The sequence below is a fragment of the Chiloscyllium plagiosum genome, unplaced genomic scaffold (assembly GCF_037043375.1).
Source record: "Chiloscyllium plagiosum isolate Xiang-an unplaced genomic scaffold, Cpla_swu_hap1 HiC_scaffold_8, whole genome shotgun sequence".
NCBI lineage: Eukaryota > Metazoa > Chordata > Chondrichthyes > Orectolobiformes > Hemiscylliidae > Chiloscyllium > Chiloscyllium plagiosum.
In genome coordinates, this window is record NW_028270146.1 from 44,687,265 (window position 1) to 44,710,226 (window position 22,962).

The 22,962-nt window shown below is 39.9% G+C and overlaps 1 protein-coding gene across 4 annotated transcripts in view; it reads right to left on the bottom strand.

Moving 5' to 3' along the window:
• Window positions 1-22,962, bottom strand: part of ppp2r5ca (protein phosphatase 2, regulatory subunit B', gamma a) — a 179,153-nt gene that overhangs the window by 118,350 nt on the left and 37,841 nt on the right. For all 4 annotated transcript variants that reach the window (XM_043697390.2, XM_087989769.1, XM_043697388.2 and 1 more), the window contains exon 3: window positions 10,273-10,435. In XM_043697390.2, the coding sequence (XP_043553325.1) occupies window positions 10,273-10,435 (163 nt within the window). The remainder of the gene's footprint in view (window positions 1-10,272; window positions 10,436-22,962) is intronic.

A 22,962-nucleotide genomic window follows, 5' to 3' on the forward strand; every position in this document is an offset into this window, starting at 1 on the left:
ATATAAGGTTTAAGGTTTTTTGAGCCCAGTATATACTTCTGACCAGGTGGTCCCTGCAAATCTCCTTCAATTGCCCCTCTCAACAAGGGTGTCACGAGCATCTTAAACATGGTCACTTCAGGTCAGAATTCTCCTAGTTCGAATATTCATTAACTCCGAAGTCTTCATTTAAAATTCTATCTCCACAGCTTTGTTATCCCTGGAAGTCAAACCCACTGCTAGTACTCCAATTTCCAAGAATTTTAAGCTCTTCTATCATTAAATGGCAAAATGTACTTTAATACAGAGGCACAGAATCTGTTTTACCACTGCACGCAAGTACAGCATATCTCAAATGATTCAAGATGTTCACAGTACAGAAGGCAACCATTCAGCCATCATGCCCACGCCAAACAATTAACTTCCCTCACTCCATTTAGAAAATCTTGGTCCGTAGCTCTGTAGACTATGGCGAATCAAACAAATATCTATGGCTTTTCAAATATTTATCATTTTTGATCCAAAAATGCAAATCACATGCATAACAAGAAGGAAATATTTTTGAAAATACAAATTGTAAGTTTAATTCAAGGAAAGGTTTCACACAGGAAGATCACATTTTTGCCCTCTTATAAATGTAGTCCTGCTAAAAATGGCGATGTTAATCTTTTAAATTATCTTCAATAGGGTTGACTATCTAATCTGGTTATCATCTGGTACAGCTGGTGAATATGTTTAATTGAGCATTCGCCTCTCTTAGCTATTGGAAATGACAATTGATAACCAAAAAAAGTTGTGTTCTTACTTAATCTACTTATAATAGCTTACTGAAATGTATTTTTGAATAGTTATTTTACATTTATTATCCTCTGCTGCCATTAAAGATGGTTTCTCTCTGCTGCTCCACTGAGGCAATGTTATGAGGTCAGAAGCAATTGCTGTTTTTTGGACTGCAAGAAATGTCTCATGCTTCTTAAAAAAAGCTAAAAGTTTTAGTTATCAAAAATATCTATGCTTGAAAACAAATAGAGGTCAGCATTGCGTTAAACTTAGAAAATAATTTGGGGGGAAACTGAACGTGGCTACTTAGTGCATTTTATTAGTTTGCGTGTTTCACAAGTGTTCCTTTTTCCCCTCAGGATAAACAGTCAGAGTAAACTGCAGTTTCCTTTACATCTCTTACAATTGAAAGATTTCGATTTGATAACTGGCTTTGTCAATTCTTCAACTCCAATTCAACTTGTGGTATTGATACACCAAGTTTTCTGGCAGTATTATATAAAATTCAAATTACATTTGCAATAGCTAACATGTTAAATTCAAAATGTCAGGTCATAACACATTAAACACTCCTGAAATAAGATTTTTAATGCCATGCTGAAATTAATATTTCAATCCAAAGTGTGAAAATTATAAATTGATAAACCCAGAAATTGAGCTTCCAACATTTTTAAGCGCAAAATTAATGAGAAAAGTCTCAAACGCATTTTCTCACTAATATTAACTCCCCATTCTTACTCTCTACCAACACACTTTACTCACACCTTTCCTTTTGAGAAATCTTGCTATCTATTTTAAATTTCTAGCTAGCTTCCTCTCATACTCCAATGTCTTCCTTCTGATTAATCTTGTAGCCCTTCTCTGCAATTCTTCATATTCTGTCCAACCATTTGACCTGCCATTCATCTTTGTGCAAGATATGCTTTTTCCTCAGGTTGGAAGCTTTTCTTAATTAATCACAGATGGTGGGTATTCCCTTTAGAATTTTTCTTCATAGCAGAGACATATTTATTCTGAAATGTCCCCTTAAATGTTGACCACAGTTTGTCTATTGACCTATTATCTTGCCTAACACTCTAGGTCACTTCACTAGTTCAGCTCTCATGCCCACACAATTGCATCTATTTAAATTTAAAATACTTATCTTAAATCCACTCTTTCCCCCTTCAAACTGGATGTAAAATTTAATCATATTGTAGTCTTTTATCTGGGCTGCCTTTAATCTGAAGTCATTGATCAATCCTGCAACATTACACAATCTCAAGTCAAACCTGCTCTTTGGCTGGGCCCAGGCTCCATTACGCGAGAAAACTCTAAATCATTGTATGAACACATCATATCTCATTTTTCTAGTTTGATATGTAGATGATATTTCTATACCTTAATCATAAGCACCCTATATTCATTCTTGTATACTTTGTGTGTTCCATATACTGAATACTGCTGTGTTTCTGTTCGCTGAGCTGGAAGTTTTTGTTGCAAACGTTTCGTCCCCTGTCTAGGTGACATCCTCAGTGCTTGGGAGCCTCCGGTGAAGCGCTTCTGTGCTGTTTCCTCCGGCATTTATAGTGGCCTGTCCCTGCCGCTTCCGGTTGTCAGTTTCAGCTGTCCGCTGTAGTGGCCGGTATATTGGGTCTAGGTCTATGTGTTTGTTGATGGATTTTGTGGATGAGTGCCATGCTTCTAGGAATTCCCTGGCTGTTCTTTGTTTCGCTTGCCCTATAATGGTAGTGTTGTCCCAGTCAAATTCATGTTGCTTGTCGTCTACGTGTGTGGCTACTAGGGATAGCTGGTCGTGTCGTTTCGTGGCTAGTTAATGTTCGTGGATGCGGATCGTTAGCTGTCTTCCTGTTTGTCCTGGACAAACACATAGACCTAGACCCAATATACCGGCCACTACAGCAGACAGCTGAAACTGACAACCGGAAGCGGCAGGGGCAGGCCACTATAAATGCCGGAGGAAACAGCACAGAAGCGCTTCACAGGAGGCTCCCAAGCACGGAGGATGTCACCTAGACAGGGGACGAAACGTTTGCAACAAAAACTTCCAGCTCGGCGAACAGAACCACAGCAACGAGCACCCGAGCTACAAATCTTCTCACAAACTTTGAATACTGAATACTGTTAGGAGGCCTGAAGACTATTCCCCAACACACTTCTTTAGCTTATTAATCTTTATTTCCACCCAAACCATTCAGACACCCTGATGTCCTGAATCAAGAAAATCTATAACTATTGCACCAGCGTCATAATTAATTGTGCTACCCCTTCAACTTTACCTAGCTTGCTATTCTTCTCAAATGCCATATGACAGTCACACGTAGGACCAAACCATAACATTATGCAGTCACGGCTCCAGAAGTTCTCTCAGATCACATTTATTTACTTTAATTTGCACTATCGATTCATTTACATTGTTATGAATGCTACGGGAATTTGATTGTGCCTTTTTGTTTCTTGCCAACATCTAGCCTCGACTGTCAGCGTATTCTTAGGTCTACATTCTATGCACTTTCTTGCCACCTCTGGCCTTCATTACCGAAATTACTATTTGTTTTCTTGCCTTGACTCTATTCTTTGATTTGCTATACCTACCCAAGTTTAATCCCTCATCCCCAGTGTTAAGCTTAAATCCCTCCCTACTTGCTTGATTGCGCAGTTTTCAGGAACACTAGTTCTACAACTGTTCAAACTGACCCAGTCCCCACTTCCTCCAGTATGGATGTCAGTACTTTTTCCTCAGGTTGGACGCTTTTCTTAATTTAATTAATCACGGATGATGGGTATTCCCTTTAGAATTTTTCTTTATAGCAGAGACATACTTATTCTGAAATGTCCCCTTAAGTGTTGACCACAGTTTGTCTACTGACCTATTATCCAGCCAACTCCTCCCGTATAATCTTTGACCCTTGCATTCATTTCAGTAATCTTATGTGCCCTTTGCCAACTGATGTGGTTCAGGTAATGATTCAGCAATTAATATTTGAAGTTCTCGTCTTCAGTTTTGTACATTTCTCCTTATACTGTCTAAACAGGACCTCTTCATTAGACCTACACCCATACAGTTGGTATCTACATGGATCATGATATCTGGATCCTCCCCACCCTTTCAAGTTCTTATCCCTCCCTGAGTAGATGTCCTGAAACCTGGCACTGGGTAGACAACATAGCCTTAACTTATATTCTTAGTGTGTAAATAGTGTGTAGGCCTATTTCTCTCTGGTCCTAGACTTCCCACAAAGGGAAATAGCCTCTCAGCATCTACAGAAACTCCCTACAGAGCAAGTGTCAACCTAGTGAACCTTCTCTGGACTGCAATTATATTTTTGCATACTTAAGGGCTCCAAAACTGCTCACAGTATTTTAGGTGTGGTCTAACAAGTGTCTTGTAAAGTTTTAGCAAAACTTCCCATTTTTATATTCAATTTCTTTTGCAATAAATGAAACATTTCATTTGCCTTCCCTACTAACGGAACTCGTATGCTAGCCTTTCATGATTATGCACAAGGACAGTCAAAATGTTTGTGCTTCAACTTTTCTCCCTTGAAGCAATATTTCATTCCTCTATTCGACCAGCCAAAGTGCATAATGGCACATGATATTTCATCTGCCAAGTTTCTGATCACTCACTTAACCTGTCTATATCCCCAAGTAGGCTCACCACTTGTGTTTCCACCAGTTTTTGTGCCATCCACAAACATGTATATTCACTTCTGTTAGCCAAGTAATTTATGTATGTTGCAAATAAGCGTGGCCCCAGCACCAACCTCTGTAACATCTTGGTATACCATGGTTAGCTTATCTGCTTCCTAATGACAGGTTGCCATTGTGAAAATACTCCATTTATCTCAACTCTTATTGACTAGCCAATTGTCTATCCATGTCAATACACTATTTCTGACAGGGTGGTCTATTAATTTTAATCAATTGGCCTTCCAAATATTACACCTACTAGGTCCCTTTTATTATCCAGCTTGTTAATTAAAAGAATTCTAATACAGGGGAACCTCGATTATCCGAAAATTGGATTATCCGAAGAGGATCTCGAAGTCCCAATAGAAACATTACATCAAAGACGTGTTTCCAGCAGTGAGCGCGTCTTTTATTTATAGTGATGAAACAGGCACCGTCTCCAAATGGCTGACATCCCACCCTCTCTCTCCCCACACTTTCCCTGGAGTTCTACAGAGGGGTGCACCCTAACTCGCCTCTGGCTTCCCAGGAATAATCTCTCCAATATTGTCCTGTACAGGACAAGAGTATGTGTGTGTGTCTGTGTGCGCTCGCTATTTGGAGACTTACCCCACAAAGGCAGAAATCTTGTTTTTAGTGTACAGTCCGGATTCCCCGGAGAGGGGCCGGGGGAGAGCAGTGGTGGAGGGCTGTGTTGGGGGCGAGGGCTCGCGTACTTTGTGCTGGGGGGGGGCCAGATTGGGGGCGGAGGATCACGCGCTTTGTGCTGGGGGCAGGGTTGGACGTTTGTGCGCTGCTGCAGTCTCCTGAATAGGGAGCAGACTTTAAAACTTCAAGCCCCAGAGGAAAGGCATTTAATCAATTAACCGAATAATCGATTATCCGAATGAAATAGTGCCCGCCTATCACATTTGGATAATAGAGTTTCCACTGTAAACATGCCAGGTGAGATTTCCTCTTCATGAAGCCACAGTGACTCGACTTGATTACATTAGACATTTCTAATTGCTCTATTACGGCCTTTAGAGTAGACTATCATAGGGGGAACGGTGGCTCAGTATTAGACTGCTGCCTCAGCGCCAGACACTTGGGTTCGATTCTAGCTTTGAGTGATTGTCTGTGTACAGTTTGCACACTCTCCCAGTGTCTGCGTAGATTTCCTCTTTGAGCCTAGTTTCCTCCCAAAGTCCAAAGATGTGCATGTTAGGTGAACTGGCCATGCTAAATTACCCATAGTGGCCACAGATGTATACACCTGGTGGATTAGCCATGGGAAATGCAGGATAATAGGGACAGGGTAGGTAGTGGGCCTGGGTGGATTCTCTTCAGAGGGGTAGGTGTGGACTCAATTGCCCAAATGGCCTGCTTCCATACTGTATGGATTCTATGATTAACTGGCCTAAAGTAACCTCTTGGTTGTCTTTTAAAATAAGATCATTACATTGGTAGTTTTTCAATCCTTTGTGACTTTTCTAGAATTGAAGGGTTACTACCAGTGCATCCATTGTCTTTGTAGGTGCATCCTTTAAAGTCATTCCTGATGAAGGGTTTTTGCCCGAAACGTCGATTTTCCTGCTCCTTGGATGCTGCCTGACCTGCTGTGCTTTTCCATTATCACTCTAATCTTGACATCCTTTAACATCAGTCAAGTCCAGAGGATTAAGCCTTTAGCAGTTTCTGTAATATATTTTCCTCAAGTAATAGTTAGTGTTTATTAATAACAATAAAAGGATATTCTATATTCTTTTCTATTTCCTCTCACCCAGACCCCATTTTGCCACTTGATTTGGTATTTTTTGATTGGCAATCATGCATTCTACTGTGAAGACTGATGCAAAGTATTTAGTTAACTTCTCTGCCATTTCCTGGCTCCATTATTATTTCCTGAACCTCAGTTTCTAAAAGGCCTAGGTTCACTTTAGGCTTTCTCTTTTTACATATTTAGATTTTACTATCTATTTTTATATTACTTGCAAGTTCACCTTAAAAGTTTACTTATTCCCTCTATTATTTTTGTTCCTCTTTAAAAACTTTCCCAATCCTGTGAATTAACAACTAACCTTTGCCCAGTGTATGCATTATTTTAGAACATAGAACAGTGCTGCACAGGAATGGGTTCTTCAGCCCATGATGTTGTGCTGAACATGATGCCAAATTAAACTAATTCTTTCTGCCTTTAGTCCATATCCATCTATTTCTTGCACATTCATGTGCTTATCTAAAAGTCCCTTAAATGCCCCTATTCTATCTGCCTCCACTACCATCCCGGAGTGTGTCCAGGCTCCTACCTGCATTAAAAAAAAAGTTTGTAAAGTGCCTATTTTTAAGATGACATTTTCCTCCCGTGCGACTATTTGTTCTTTCCAATCTGGTAGTTAGACACACTTTTGTTGTCATTCTCACATTCCAATCACATAATATGAACTAACAACATCCTTTCGTCCCTTGCGCTCCAACCACCACCTACCTCCTCTAACTATTGCATAAATGCTGCTCTCTGTACACTTCATTTCAATTCTAATGAAGAGTCATCTAGACTTGAAACATTAACTTGCTTTCTCTCCATGGGTGCTGCCTGACCGCTGTGATATCCTGCAATTTTTGTTTCCAATACAGGTTCCAGCAACTGCAGTAATTTGCTCCTACCCTCTCCTTCCTGCCTGTCCTTTCAAAGTCATCTATTCCTGAATATTTAGATCCAAGCACTTATCTTCTTGCAATCAATACATAACTAACACAATGGAGGCTTGTGATTATTGGAGATCAATAATCTAAGTTACAGGATAATCATCACAGGAATTCCTCAGGAATTCCAAACACTTTGAGCTGCTTCAATGATCTTCCCTCCAACATAAAGTCAAAAGTAGGGATGTTGATTCATCATTGTCCAACATTCAGCACCATCTGCGGCTCCTCAGACACTGAAGCCGTTGATGTCCAGCTATGTGAGCTCCAGGCATTGATCATTTTGAACAGGAGAAAGTTTCACCATCATCCTTTGTCATTCAATGGTATTACCATGCTGAATCTCCCTGAACTTGGTGGTGCCGGTGTTGGACTGGGGTGGACAAAGTTAAAAATCACACAACACCAGGTTATAGTCCAACAGATTTATTTGGAAGCACTAGCTTTTGGAGCACCGCTCCTTTATCAGGTGGTTGTGGAGAATCAGATCATGATCACAGAATGTATAGCCAAATTAGTCCACTGTTATGGAGATGTGATACATTAAACAATTTCAGATCAAATCTTTCTTCTTTTAGAATGGGATATGCTGGTTTCTGTTGTTGGATATGTAAATCCCAGAACTTCTTTTAAATTGGATTCTCAAGATAGCCCAACTTTTGTAACAATAGGTGTGAAGTCTGTCTGTGTCCCAATGTCGAGTCAGATTGACAAGTCCTCTGCACAGTTTTACATGGATTCATGCAGTCTTTGAGCAAAATAAAATGTAAATCTGGAAAAACAAGTTGACCCCATAAACCTATATGCATGCATGTATAGCAGCGACAGAGTGAGTGTGAGAAAGAGAGAGAGAGAGAGACACAGACAGACTTCACACCTATTTGGAGGTGCCGATGTTGGACTTGGGTGTACCAAGTTAAAAATCACAACACCGGGTTATAGCCCAATAGGTTTATTTGGAAACACTAGCTTTCAGAGCGCTACCTCCTTCATCAGGTGGCTGTGGAGTACAAGATTGTTAAGTCTCTCATCTTTTAGAATGTCAATGTTGGTTTCAGTTCTTTCATCTGTAAATCCCAGAACTTTTTTTTAAAAAGTTACATTCCCAAGTGAACTTTAACAATAAGTGCCATGCCGTCTCAGATAATGCATTGAAGGTGTGAGGTGCCCTGCGTGAAGTTGTCTGTGCCCCAATGTTCAAACTGATTCCATTTCTAAAAAAGGGGATGTACAGAACCTTACATGGGTTTATACAGTTTTTGAGCAAAATAAAATAATTCTGCAAGTACAAATTCACCCCACAAACGTGTGTGTGTGCGCGCGCGCACACACACGCGGGGAGGGGGGTACGAGTGTGAGAGTGTGTGTGTATATGTGTGTGAGTATGAGTGCAAAGGGGCATAAGTCTGTGAGAGGGTGCATGTGTGGGTGAGAGTATGGAAGTGTATGTGTGAGCATATGAGAGGGGGTCTGCAGGTGTGTATGGGTCTATAGATGTGTGTGCGCGCATGTAGTGCGTGGAGTCACTTGTAGTGTGACATGAACCCCAAACCAGACCTTGGATTCATGTCACACTACAAGTGACTCCACTGCACTACACACACTTCTACAGACCCATACACTCACACAGACCCTGCCATATGCTCACACATACACAGCCACACTCACACCCACTCACAGACTTCTATCCCTTAACACTCAATGCCCCCACCCCACACAGACAGACAGAAAGATACACACACACACACACCCCCCTTCAAATGGTGTGGAGGTGCCGGTGTTGGACTGGGGTGTAGAAAGATAAAAATCACACAAAACCAGGCTATAGTCCAACAGGTTTAATTGGAAGCACTAGCTTTCAGAGCCCTGTTCCTTCATCAGGTGGTTGTGGACACCCGGATGAAGGAGTAGCGCTTCCAATTAAACCTGTTGGACTATAACTTGGTCTTGTGTGATTTTTAATTCTTTAAAGGATTATCTGAGACGACATGGCACCTATTGTTAAAGTTCACTTGAGAATATAACTTTTAAAAAAATTTCTGGGATTTACACAAGAATGAACTGAAACAAACATGGCCATTTTAAAAGATGAGAGACTTAAACAATCCAGGTCTTTTCAATATATCATTTCAGTTTCATCTGTGTGTAAACTTTTGCTATAAATTCCGTGTCTTACAATCTTATACTCCACAACCACCTGATGAAGGAGCAGCACTCTGAAAACTAGAGCTTCCAAATAAAAACCTGTTGGACACTAACCTGGTATTGTGTGATTTTTAACTTTTCAAACATATTGTTTGGAAAGCGGAAGTTCTGGGATTTACATATCAAAGAACAGAAACCAGCATATCCCATTCTAAAAGATGAACGATTTGATCTAAAATTGTTTAATGTATCACATCTCCATGACACTGAACTACTTTGGCTATAAATTCTGCGATCATGACCTGATTCTCCGCAACTACCTGATGAAGGAGCAGCGCTCTGAAAGCTAGCCTTGGACTATAACCTGATGTTGTCAGAATCCCCCCTAGAAAATAATCTAGGAAAACAAGGGTGGGTCTGGTAATTAATTATGAAACCAGGACAAAGGAGAAGGTTGATCCAACTTCAGGCAGCCAGGATGTGAGCACCACAATAGTAACCATATGGTACGATGAAATGTAAAAAGGAGAAAATGCAGAAGAGGTTTACCAGGATGCTGCGTGGATTAGAGCTATAAAACTAGGCAATAAAAACTCTGGATGGTGGAGACTGAAGAGAGACGGCAAAATTAAGAGATGTGAAGATAGGGTTGATGGTCAGAATCTTCTGCCCCAGAGTTGAAATGTCCAATACTAGGGCAGCATTTTCTCAAGGGCCATACAGTTTGGATTATGTTTAAGTTTGAGTCTTTGGGCGTGGAGCTTGAATTTGCTGCCTTTTGAATCAGGTGAGATTTCTATCATCATGAGCCATGGTGGAATAAAGAGAGAAAAGGAGGTTACAAACAAATGAAGCAGCATACAGAAAACCAGCAACATGGCAATTCACACAGGTAACAGAAATAATTTCTGATTTTTCATGTACATTACAGGAAATGTAAGAAGTTGATGTCTTCAGAATTAAACATAGAAGACTGAACAGAAGAAATACCTTTCAAAGGTGGTAATTTTTGCAGCTCCCTGTTGTTACTGATATTGAACCTGGAAGAACTCTGACGCTTTTCTTTCTTCACTACTGCTGTAGGTCCAGGAAACTTTATCTTTGTTAACTGTGTAGTTGGAGGGGTACTATTGTTGGGCCTCTTGTTTGAGATCTACAAAAAAAAATGTATTTGAGTCTTGAGAATTTTCATTGATGAACAGGCTAATGATTCAATGTCAAGATCTATAAATTCTTTATAGTCCAAATCATTCACAGCATTTAAAATATTGCAGTTCTAATTGTTGTTCAGCTTGCCTTCTCAAAAGCTGCAACTTCTTTAAAGCAAACTGACAGTAATTAACAGTTTTTAATTTCAATTGAAATTGAAGCTGATTTCAAGAATATTTCAAATGGTTGGAATGGAAACTAGTAAATGGCAATATTTTTAATTTTTCTAAAGGGAGGTCAAAACAGCATATCTAAAGTATGAAATCTAACATTAAAAAAGGCTTCATAAATGGTTCAGATCAGGTTAACATCTCCTATGGTTATAAAATAAGTGAACATAATACTTTCTGGAATATAATAGATAAATATTTGTCTAAAATAAAGAAAAACTGTTTTCATCAAAACTTAGTACTGTTTGAAATTGAACAAGCTTTTAACATAGCTGAGGAGAAAGTGAGGACTGCAGATGCTGGAGATCAGAGCTGAAAATGTGTTGCTGGAAAAGCGCAGGTCAGGCAGCATCCAAGGAACAGGAGAATCGACGTTTCGGGCACAAGCCCTTCTTCAGGAAAGAAGAAGGGCTTGTGCCCGAAACGTCGATTCTCCTGTTCCTTGGATGCTGCCTGACCTGCTGCGTTTTTCCAGCAACACATTTTCAGCTTTAACATAGCTGAGATCTACGAAACATTTCTTGCAGTGGCCCTTCTAAATGCTACCAAAAAGAATTAAAGCATACCAAAACTGCAATATGAAATATACTGACAAGAAACTTTCCAACAATTTGTTCTATATTTGCTGTCATATAATACAAATTTAATATTGACCAACTTAGATGAATATAACATTTGGAACATATGGCAGCAAATATAGATGAACTTAGACAAATCATGAAAATTACAGGAGGTTCAAGTTTACTTAATTTTACTGTTAACCAGTAAATCTACCCAAATATGTTGGAGTGCAGGTTCATAGCTCCTTGAAAGTGGAGTCGCAGGTAGATAGGATAGTGAAGAGGGCGTTTGGTATGCTTTCCTTTATTGGTCAGAGTATTGAGTCCAGGAGTTGGGAGGTCAATTGCAACTGTACAGGACATTGGTTAGGCCACTGTTGGAATATTGCGTGCAATTCTGGTCTCCTTCCTATCGGAAAGATGTTGTGAAACTTGAAAGGGTTCAGAAAAGACTTACAAGGATGTTGCCAGGGTTGGAGGATTTGAGCTATAGGGAGAGACTGAACAGGCTGGGGCTGTTTTCCCTGCAGCGTAGGAGGCTGAGGAGTGACCTTAGAGGTTTACAAAATTATGAGGGGCATGGATAGGATAAACAGACAAATTTTTTTTCCTAGGGTTGGGGAGTCCAGAACTAGAGGGCATAGGTTTAGGGTAAGAGGGGAAAGATATACAAGGGACATAAGGGGCAACATTTTCACACAGAGGGTGGTACGTGCATGGAATGAGCTGCCAGAGGAAGTGGTGGAGGCTGGTACAATTGTAACACTTAAGAGGCATTTGGATGGGTATATGAATAGGAAGGGTTTGGAGGGATATGAGCCGGGTGCTGGAAGGTGGGACTAGATTGGGTTGGGATATCTGGTCGGCATGTTGGGCCGAAGGGTCTGTTTCTATGCTGTACATCTCTATGACTCTATAACTATGTCCATTTTGTCATTTTTCATAAAAGCATTAAAAGTTTAGAATCACAAAATCTCTACAGGATGGAAAGATGACATTTGGCCCATCGGGTCCACACCGACCCTACAAACAGCATCCTGCCCAGACCTGTGCACAGCCCCAGTGCCCTGCCCTATCCCCATAACCCCACAATTACCATAGCTAGTCCATCTAACTTGCATACCCCTGGACACTACAGACAATTTAGCATGGCCAATCCACCCAACCTGTATATCATTGTACTGTGGGGAGAAGCTGTAGCACATGGCAGAAACCCACACAGACAAGGGGACAATGTGCAAACTCGACACAAACGGTCATCCAAGGCTGGAATTGTACCTGGTCCTTAGCAGTGCAAGCAATGTTAATCACTGAGGCACCGTGCCACCCCTGATTTTTTAATACACTCACAGGATGTGGACATCAGTGGTTCGCCCAACATTTATTGCTCATCCCTAGTTGCCTTGAGAAGGGGCTAATGAGCTGCCTAATTGAACTGCTGCAGACAATTTGGTGTAGGTACACCCACAATGCTGTTCAGGAAAGTGTTCTAGAATTTTGACCAGAGACGCTGAAGGAGTAGTGATATATATCCAAGTCAGGTTAGTGAGTGGCTTGGACAGCATTTGCAGGTGCTGTTATCATCATGTTATCTGCTGCTCCTGTCTTTTTAGATAGTACAGGTCATGGATTTGGAAGATGCTGTTCAAGAAGCCTTTGTAAATTTCTGCATTGCATCTTGTAGATACTACACATTTTCTTTTCTCAAATGCATATTATCAGCATGTGGACATGAAAATTGTTCCTGAATCTATTAATAGTATCTCATACTAGGTACATTCAACATATCAGAGTCTTCTTTTTCTTCTATGATCATCAACCTGATTAAGACTAAGAGCAGTGTTGAGCCATGTAAACTTCTGCGAAAGACTGCATGGCTGACTCATTCAGCAATATTACTACAAGTACCAAAAACAGTGATCCAAGTTTCTATATTTCCCCATGTACACTGAAGTCATGGTGGTGACCAATTAGGACCCAATGAAAAATATTCCAATGAGTTATTATTAGTTTTTTTTTACAATTTGCAGTAGTGATATTGGCCTGTGGTTATCAGGCTAATTGTTCCTTGTAAAGACAAAGCAGGTTTGATATTGTTGACGGGAAAATCACCAGCATCGGAGTCAGAGTCGGGGTTCAATGACAGAGTTTATTGTACAAGGTGATATCGGAGCTCCAGGGAGAGAAAGACATCAACAGGACGGTGGTCAGCTGCGAGTCTTCTCTCAACCCATGGCACATGTCAAGATACTTTTATACATTTTCTGATATAATAGGTCAGTGATAAGGTTATTGTCTCTGTAACATAGTTTGTTTGTTGTAAACATTGCAGAATCGTTGATAGTTTCTATGCAGTCATTGTCAGTTCCAATGCAGCCTTTGTTAATTTCAGCACGATCGTTGTCAGTTTCAATGTCTGTGCGGAATTCCATTACTGTGTTATTGGGTGCTAATCTCTCTTTTGGAGAAGGACAATTACTGCAGCCTGGCTATTAGCACTTTGTTTTGAGTCCATATCAAACTGCTAGCAAACTTTCTATCAAAGGTGTTGGCTGGACCCAGACACTCCAGTGGGCAGTATACGCTATTCATGTGTATTCTCTCTCCCACCCACCTTAAACTAATCAATTAGGTTGTGAGTGCATTATGCTGGCATTCTGGTGGCCCCAGGCAGTTTGTGTGTTTGCTCTGCTGTCGCTCTCCAAATTGTGGTCCAGTGGCCATCTTGTGTGTCAAATGGCCAACTTATGGTTCAGCAGTCATCTTGTGTGTCCATGTGCCTAGTGTCACCCTGCCCCGTGCTATCTCCCACTTGAATATTAACGCCCATAACCAGTGAGAAATGATCCAAAGTGAAATAGGGATGTGATATTCACCTGCCACTAACGGCCTACTCCTTGTATTTTACGGCAGCAGCTATTTGGCTGTGTGCCCCTCCTTGTAGAATCAGGATACTTAATTATTTAAAGTCAGGCTCCCATACTGGAATTGAAGGTCTGATTTAAACTTCTGGTATATAAAGGTTTCTTTAGGAAAGTCTACAGTGAAATGAATGAGGGGATGTCTACCCCTCTAAGTAACTGTACGTGGCCCAAGAGGAATGGCAATTCTCCCAGTCCCTTCAAGAATGCCTTTGACCTCCCTCAGACCAAATTTCACCCAGCACTGTTGACCATTATTCAGTGGGACTCTCTTCACTAGGAATCATTAAGAACAGTTTAAGGATCACTTGGCTATAGCTACCTGTCATCAATGTTCCCTCTTATCTGTGGGCCAGAAAACGAATCAAGAAGTTAACAAATTCATACAGTTCAATAGTTAATATTGGGCTATTGTTTCCTCTTGAAGAGACAAACAAGATTGGTGAAATAAGCAAATTGGTTCATTGAATCATGCAACACAGGTGGCCATTCAGCCAGTTATAGTTGCATTAGTTCTTCAATGAAGCCCTGGGAGTATATCCCTGGCTGCAACTGTAGTCTATGTTCACTTTATTTAAACATGCAAACAAGGACAAAGTTATCCAGTTTATTTTGAAGCACCAATCCTTCAGTTACACTCGAAATCGTGTCCTTCCTTGATCTATCATAAAGCTGACATGTCTTAAACACTGCTTAAAAGAAACAAATTCCTTGTATCCAGAGAAGTAAGATGTGCTCTAGCTTCACAACCTCAAAATATTTCACTTTTTCTACTCGTCAATTACTATTTCAAATTTTGCATAATTTGATTGCTGTGATCAGGATGAAACATTGACTATAGATTATACTAGTGTGGTTTATATCTGTGTGGCCGTGAAATATCACGAACCTGTTGTGGTTCTGTTCGCCGAGCTGGAAGTTTTTGTTGCAAACGTTTCGTCCCCTGGCTAGGCAACATCATCAGTGTTTGGGAGCCTCCTGCGAAGCGCTTCTTTGATGTTTCCTCTGGTGTTTATAGTGGTCTGTCCCTGCCGCTTCCGGTTGTCAGTTTCAGCTGTCCGCTGTAGTGGTTGGTATATTGGGTCCAGGTCGAATTCATGTTGCTTGTTGTCTGCGTGTGTGGCTACTAAGGATAGCTGGTCGTGTCTTTTCGTGGCTAGTTGATGTTCATGTATGCGGATTGTTAGCTGTCTTCCTGTTTGTCCTATATAGTGTTTAGTGCAGTCCTTGCATGGTATTTTGTACACTACATTCGTCTTGCTCATGTTGGGTATCGGGTCCTTCGTTCTGGTGAGTACCGATACCCAACATGAGCAAGACGAATGTAGTGTACAAAATACCATGCAAGGACTGCACTAAACACTATATAGGACAAACAGGAAGACAGCTAACAATCCGCATACATGAACACCAACTAGCCATGAAACGACACGACCAGCTATCCTTAGTAGCCACACACGCAGACAACAAGCAACATGAATTCGACTGGGACAACGCTACTATCATAGGGCAAGCCAGACAGAGAACAGCCAGGGAATTCCTAGAGGCATGGCATTCATCCACAAACTCCATCAACAAACACATCGACCTGGACCCAATATACTAACCACTACAGCGGACAGCTGAAACTGACAACCGGAAGCGGCAGGGACAGACCACTATAAACACCGGAGGAAACATCAAAGAAGCGCTTCGCAGGAGGCTCCCAAGCACTGATGATGTCGCCTAGCCAGGGGACGAAACGTTTGCAACAAAAACTTCCAGCTCGGCGAACAGAACCACAACAACGAGCACCCGAGCTACAAATCTTCGCACAAACTTTGAATCATGAACCTCTTATGTTGATTACATACTTCAGAGGATTTCTTGTTTCTGGATTCTGTAGTCTAAAGTCTCTTCCTTTATGTCGCCAAAAAACTGTCCGAAAGTACTGCCTGTTAATAAGTGCAAGTCTGCAATATCCTTATGATGCCAGATATCACCCAAACAATTGTTTATAATTGTAATCCCTGTGGTACAAGATCATTTAGCCCTAAAGTTGTATAAAGGCGACATAAAGAATGATTATAGCACAGTGACTAACTACTGTATAAAAGTAGAAAAAGTTAAATGAGGAACTTTAAAGAAATACACCAAAATCAGGATAAAATGAGCTTTGAAGGAATAGAAGTTTCTTAAGGATCTATGATCGTAAATGGTCTATATTTGTGCCCATCTATGGATTTGTTTTTCCCCAAAAACACAGGAAATGTGACATTTCAAAGAACTGTATCCATAAGCTATATGGCAAGTAATATTCATGTAATTTCTCTCAAACAAATAGCTTGTGAGATTCAATCACTCCAGAAAAATATACAATATACTCCAATTATAATATTGACTTTTTGCAGTGTAGTTACAGTCAGAATCGTATGGAATGGAAACAGATCCTTCAGTCCAACCAGTCCATGCTGAACATAATCCCAAATTAAACTAGTCCCACCTGCCTGCTCCTAGTCCACATCCCTCCAAACCTTTCCTAACCATGTACTTATCCAAATGTCTTTTAAATATTGTAATTATACCCGCATCCACCACTTCCTTCAGAACTTCATTCCACACGTGAACCACAGTGTAACTAAACTGTCCCCATTGTCTTTATTAAATCTCTCTCCTCTCACCTTAAAAATATGCCCCGTAATCTAGAAATCCCCCATCCTAGGGAAAAGACACGTACCATTAACCCTATCTGTACATCTCATGATTTTATAAATTTATATAAGGTCACCTCTCAATTGCCTATTCTCCAGTGAAAAAAGTTCCAACCTTTCTTTATAATTTGACCCTCCATACTCTGCAACATCCTGGTAAATCTCCTCTGAACTCTCTCCAGCTTAATAATATCCTTCCTAGAACTGGGCAACTAGAACTGGACACTACTCCAGAAGAGGCCTTGTTACAAACGTTTGAAGACTTTATTCACAAAGTATGTGGGAAATAACTATATAATTGACTACATAAATTAAAATACTGAAAATAATTTAAGTCACACACATTGTTTACTTGTGCTATCCATGGGGCTAAAATCCTGGAACTTAGCACTGTGGGTGTACCTAGCTCTCATGAACTGCAGTACTTCAAGATGACAGTGCAACACCACCTTCTAAAGAGTAATTAAGGACGGGAAAACAATGCTCACATCCAGTGATATATCCCATGAAAGTAGTAAATATTAACCAAGTCATGTATTTCTGATGATCAGATCGTTGCAAACAAGTTGGAGCAGGTGCTGCCATGGGAAATTTTAATTCGCCTATAAAGGATTACATGCAACTTGACTGGAAATAAAGGTGTGTTTTTCAACTGAAGTTCTTGTTGATGATAAGAGCCCTCAGTCAGCCTTCACTCAGCATTACAAAAGCAGGCCGTTCTGCCGCTTTATCTATTCCCCGAAATGTCTGAATTGCTCATTATTTCAAAAATCTGTCTAACCCAGCCTCTGCAGCCAAGAGTAAAACAATGTCAAAAATTAAAAGACCCCGAGACAAGAAATTACCCCATCTCTTTCCTAAATTATTCTGATACTGAGCCAGATTGCCTTGTGAGGGGAAATATCCCTTCAGCATCTACACTGTCAAACCTTCCCAGAATGTTTATGTTTCCTTAAGATCCACACATCATTCTTACCATTATGACAGTCACCATCCATCTGTCTTTTTCTTATAACCCTGTGAATAATCATCCAAAGCCTCAATCTCCCAACCAACCAATCTCCACCACACTTCCAAGCAGTGTATTACTTGCTCATTTGTGGTAAATAATGTGTATTTTTTTTTAAATTCATTCAGGGATATGAGCATTGCTAGCTGGGCCAGCCTTTATTGTCTATCTCTAAATTTCCTGAATTGAGTGGCCTACTTCTGTCATTTCAGTGTATGGTTAAGAGTCAAATGCATTGTTAAGAGTATGGGATCACATACTCAGAGCCTGGAGCCAGACCATGTAAGGATGGCAAATTTCTGTCCCTACAGGACATTAGTGAACCAACTAGGTTTTTTACAAGAATCAACAGTGTTTATCTTGGTTATCAGAAGGCTCTCTATTCTCATTTCAGATTTCATCAAACACAAATTTCACAAATGTGAACCCCATGCCCCCAGAACATTATCTTGAGGTTCTAAAGTACTAGTCCAGTGACATTACAACTATGGCTCAACATTCCTTCCATGTATAAATATTTCTGGATTTCAAAATGGAGGCAGATGGATTTGGATCAGTTCTGCGAAGATTTTGTTTTTGAAAAGATCACATCATCAATTTGGAATAGTAACCTAAATAAAATAGCTCCAAGGCAGCACATCATTACAGTAGAGTGCTTAGGATGCTAATGGATGAAATCTTTATACTGTTGAGTTTATGACAGGAAGAATAAATACATTTAGAGATCTAGTTTAGTTCTGACATCAGAATAGAGCAAAGACTTTGTTCAAAAGAACCCAGAGCTCTGATAAGGTAGAACAACTTCTCCTAACCTACCAGGAGAAATGACTAAGTTCAGAGGAACAAGTCACCCAATGGAGTGATTTTCAGTCTGTGGAGCTTCTGAGCCAGGAGATTGTGGCAATAAATCCTCAAATTGCTAGAACAGAGGAAATTTAATTCATCAAAATTGACAGCAGTTCATATCAGTAGATTCTAGAAGGCACTGATTAAAAAAAAAAGTCCAAGGTAAAGAAACTAGAAAATGTTAGATTTTAATAGCTGCGGCAAAGGTAATATTTCTCTGTGGTTGAATCTCTAACAGATGACTTTCGGAAACAGGTTGAAACTTTATTTTGATGCTTGTGATGAGATTTTTTTTTTCACCATACAATTTAGCTTTATTTCCTTCTTTATGTAACAAACTCATGTTCTGTTGTTAAAGAACATCAAGGCTTAAGTAAACATATTTCAATGACTAAGCACCATGTTAATTAATTGCATAAACTAAATTAAATTAAATTTATGCAAAGTCAAGCCAGGTTTCAGTCTAGCAACTGACTTGTGCTGTAGTACCAGCAGCTGGGATCATAACTTGCATATTCCAACCTTCTACTCTTCTTTTTTAGTCTTCATTTGCTGGCTTCTAAAATTTTCCCAATCCTTTAGATTACTAATATTAACAGCACAGTACAGCTTTTCTTTCAATTTGATGCTGTAACTTATTAAAAATTCATCCAGGTAGTCTTTTATAAATGCAATGTATTTTTTTTTTTAAAAAAAAGTATCTCTTTAAATGTCTATTACTGCTAAACTGTTACCTTAACTTTGAATCGATTTTACCAATTCACTTTGGCTAATTCGTCTTACCTTTGACATTTCCTTTAGTGTTAATGTTCTAGCTTCAGATCCGGTTTTCTCACCCTCAAATTGGACGGAAAATGTTTCCTTCTACCAACCATTACTTACTGTAAATAATGGGGTGGCATGGTAGCTCAGTGGGTTCAATTCCACCCTCTGACAATTGTTTGTGTGGAGTTTGCATGGGTTTGCTCCGGTTTCCTCCCACAGTCCAAAGATGTGCAGGTTAGGAGGACTGGCCATGTTAAATTGCCCATAGTGTTCAGGGATGTCTAGATTAGGTGCATTAGTCAGGGGTAAATATAGGGTAGGGGAATGGGTCTGGGTGGATTATTCTTCAGAGGGTTGCTGTGGACTTGTTGGGCGGAAGGGCCTGCTTCCTTACTGGAGGGTTTTATATATATGTTATCTATATTAAAATAACCTGTTCCTAGTTGATTGCAGGAAGCATTTTGCTAACAAACTATCGTGAATATACTTTATAAACTCATCCTCCAGGCTATGCTTCCTAATTTGATTTGTCCAATTTATAAGAAAATTAAAATCATAATTAAAACCGTACCTTTTCTACAATCCCCCATTTTTTCTTGATTTATTGTCTGTCCTTTAGTGTTACTATTGGGGGTATATAAACCATTCCCACCAGTGACTTCAGTCCTTATCTCCACATGAACTGATTCCACATTTTTTTTTCTCCAAGCAAAGATTGTTTCTACTACAATACTAATTCCAGCCTTTATCAACAGTTCTATTCGAACTCCGTTGCCTTTCTTCCTGACCTTCAAAAATTTTAAATACCCAGAATATTAAGGTTGAAAAGTGTGGCGCTGTAAAAGTACAGGTCTGGAGGCATCTGAGCAGTAGGAGTGTCGACATTTTGGGCATTAGCCCATCATCAGGAATCCTGCTCCTCAGATGCTGCCTGACCCGTTGTGCTTTGCCAGTGCCTCCTGTCTTCCTGTCATAAACTCAACAGTGCTGATCTCCAGCATCTGTTGTCCTCACTTTCCCTGAGAATATTAAGGTCCCAAGACTTGTCAATGTGCAGTTGTGTCTCTATAATGGCTACCAATCCATTTATCTTTTTATGAATTATGCTTTCAAGAATCTCAAATCCTGCCATTTTAATAACTTTTCCCTACTTCAATTGCACAATCTCTTTGTTCACACTCTGGTTATCATTAACCTGTAATTGCTCTTTAACTTGCCAAATCTGTCCTTATATGATCCCACCAGCAGTATTTAAATTAAACCACACTCGACAGCTCTTTATGACTTGCCAGGATACTGGCTTGAAGGTAGCAGAGAGTGGTAGTGTGGGTTGCTTTGCCGACTGGAGGCCTGTGACCAGCGGTGTACCATGAGGAGCGGTGCTGGTCTACTGTTTTTCATCATTTATATAAGTGATTTGGATGCGAACATAGGAAGTATAGTTAGTAAGTTTGCAGATGACACTAAAATTGGAGGTGTAGTGGACAGCGAAGGAGGTTACCTCAGAGTACAACAGGACCTTGATCAGATGGACCAATGGGCTGACGAGTGGCAGATGGAGTTTTTAAACAGAAAGAAAATGTACACCTATTTTGTATCTGTTGCAATTCAACAAAAATTAATAACAGCCATTCCCTAATTCATTTCTCAGGGCAATGCCTTGACTTAGCAGTCAGTCATCATTAACTGGCACATTCTCCATGGCAACAATGCTACCAGAGTTCGTTTGCCAACGGAATAGCATTCTCCCCTATACAGTATAAATGCTATTTTTCCTTAATATTATTTCTTGAAAATTGTACTGATGGGATGGAAGAGTGTCTCAGTGGTTAGCATTGCTGCCTCACAGCGTCAGGGACCCAGGTTAGATTTCACCCTCGGACGACTGCCCTTGTCGAGTTTGCACATTCTCCTTGTCTGCGTGGGTTTTCTCTGGTTGCCTACCACAGTTCAAACATGTGCAGGTTAGATGAATTGGTCATGCTAAATTGCCAATAGTATCCAAGGATTGCAGACTAGTTGAAAAAAAATGCAGGGTGACAGGGATTGAACGGTCTAGTGAATCTGGGTGGGATGCTCTTTGCAGGATTGGTATGGACCGAAATGGGCCGAATGGCCTGCTTCTACATTGCAGGATTTCTATGAGTGCAAGACAGGAGTTTGACAAAAGTTGCTTTTTTTCCAGGAAAAATCAAGGAAGCTTCCAGTAAAGTGCAGATTAAGGAATGGTGTTTTTTGAGGGGGGGGAAGGTGTTGCAGGAGGAGAGAGACAGAGATATTTGCTTCCACATATAGCAAGCAAATAATGACTGAACAGGCCAATTTAATTGATTCACTTAAATTGGGGGCCAGAGAAGGTGCAAATTTAAACAGCATGAAATCCTGCTGACTTGTGCAAAATGTCATCATTGTTGGGATTTTACGTGTATAATGACATGTCACAGAGATACATTTCCCTATTATTAAAAACAGCTGATATGCTGTTAATGCTAGATATTTGGTTTACTGTTAGCATGCTGTCTTGAGTCAAGAGGCTGTGGGTTCAAGTACACCATATTCTATAGCAAGATCAAAGCTGACAACTATTGTAACACCTAACATAAGTTGCCTGTCAGTGGTGCTGTCTTTTGAGTCAGCCGCTAAATTTTCAATGCCTTTTCAGGTGGATATAAAAAATACAAAAGGAGCAAGGGAACTTTCACAGTACCTATGGCAAAATTTATTCTTCAATCAAACATTAATAAAACAGATCATATCACCATGAACTCATGGCTATTTGTGGAACATTGTTGCATCAAAAGTGATTATTGCATTGCCTATACACAATGATGATTATTCTTCATATTAGCAGTAATATTGTTTGGGAATCCCTAATATTGTGAAAGGTATTATTCAAATGCAAGTGTTTCTTTTTTCTCTGAAAATGTTGAAATGCTGAGACAGGTTTTACACTATTATGAAATATTGACGAATTAGGGCATATAATTGTGACACAGGAAATAAGCTGCTGTATTTCTTAAGACATATAACATGTAGAAATTTTAGCTGCTTATAATGCAAAACCTCTGGCTCATGTCTAATTTTCATGAGAGAATTATATTTACCTACAAATCTTCAACACCCTCTATTTCATACAAAACAGTATAGTTTGAAAACAAAATTGAACAGACTAAGCCTATATTCATTGGATTTTATAATAATGAAAAGTTAAAATTCTTAAAACTAACAAGATCTTGAAAAGTATAAAAACAGAAAATACTACAGAAATGCAACATGATATGACTCAATGCCATAGCAGATGCTGCCTGACCTGCTGGGTTTCTCTAAAAATGTTTTGTATTTAGTTCATTTTCCAGGATCTGCAGTTATTTTGCTTTTATTTGATGATCTTGAGAGGACAAGATGAAAATTGGGAGAATGCTTCTTCTGGGTGGAAATGCTAGAAATAGTTTCAACATAAGAGGTCTCCCTTTCACAAAGCTTTTTTCCTTCTGAGAGGATTGTCATTAT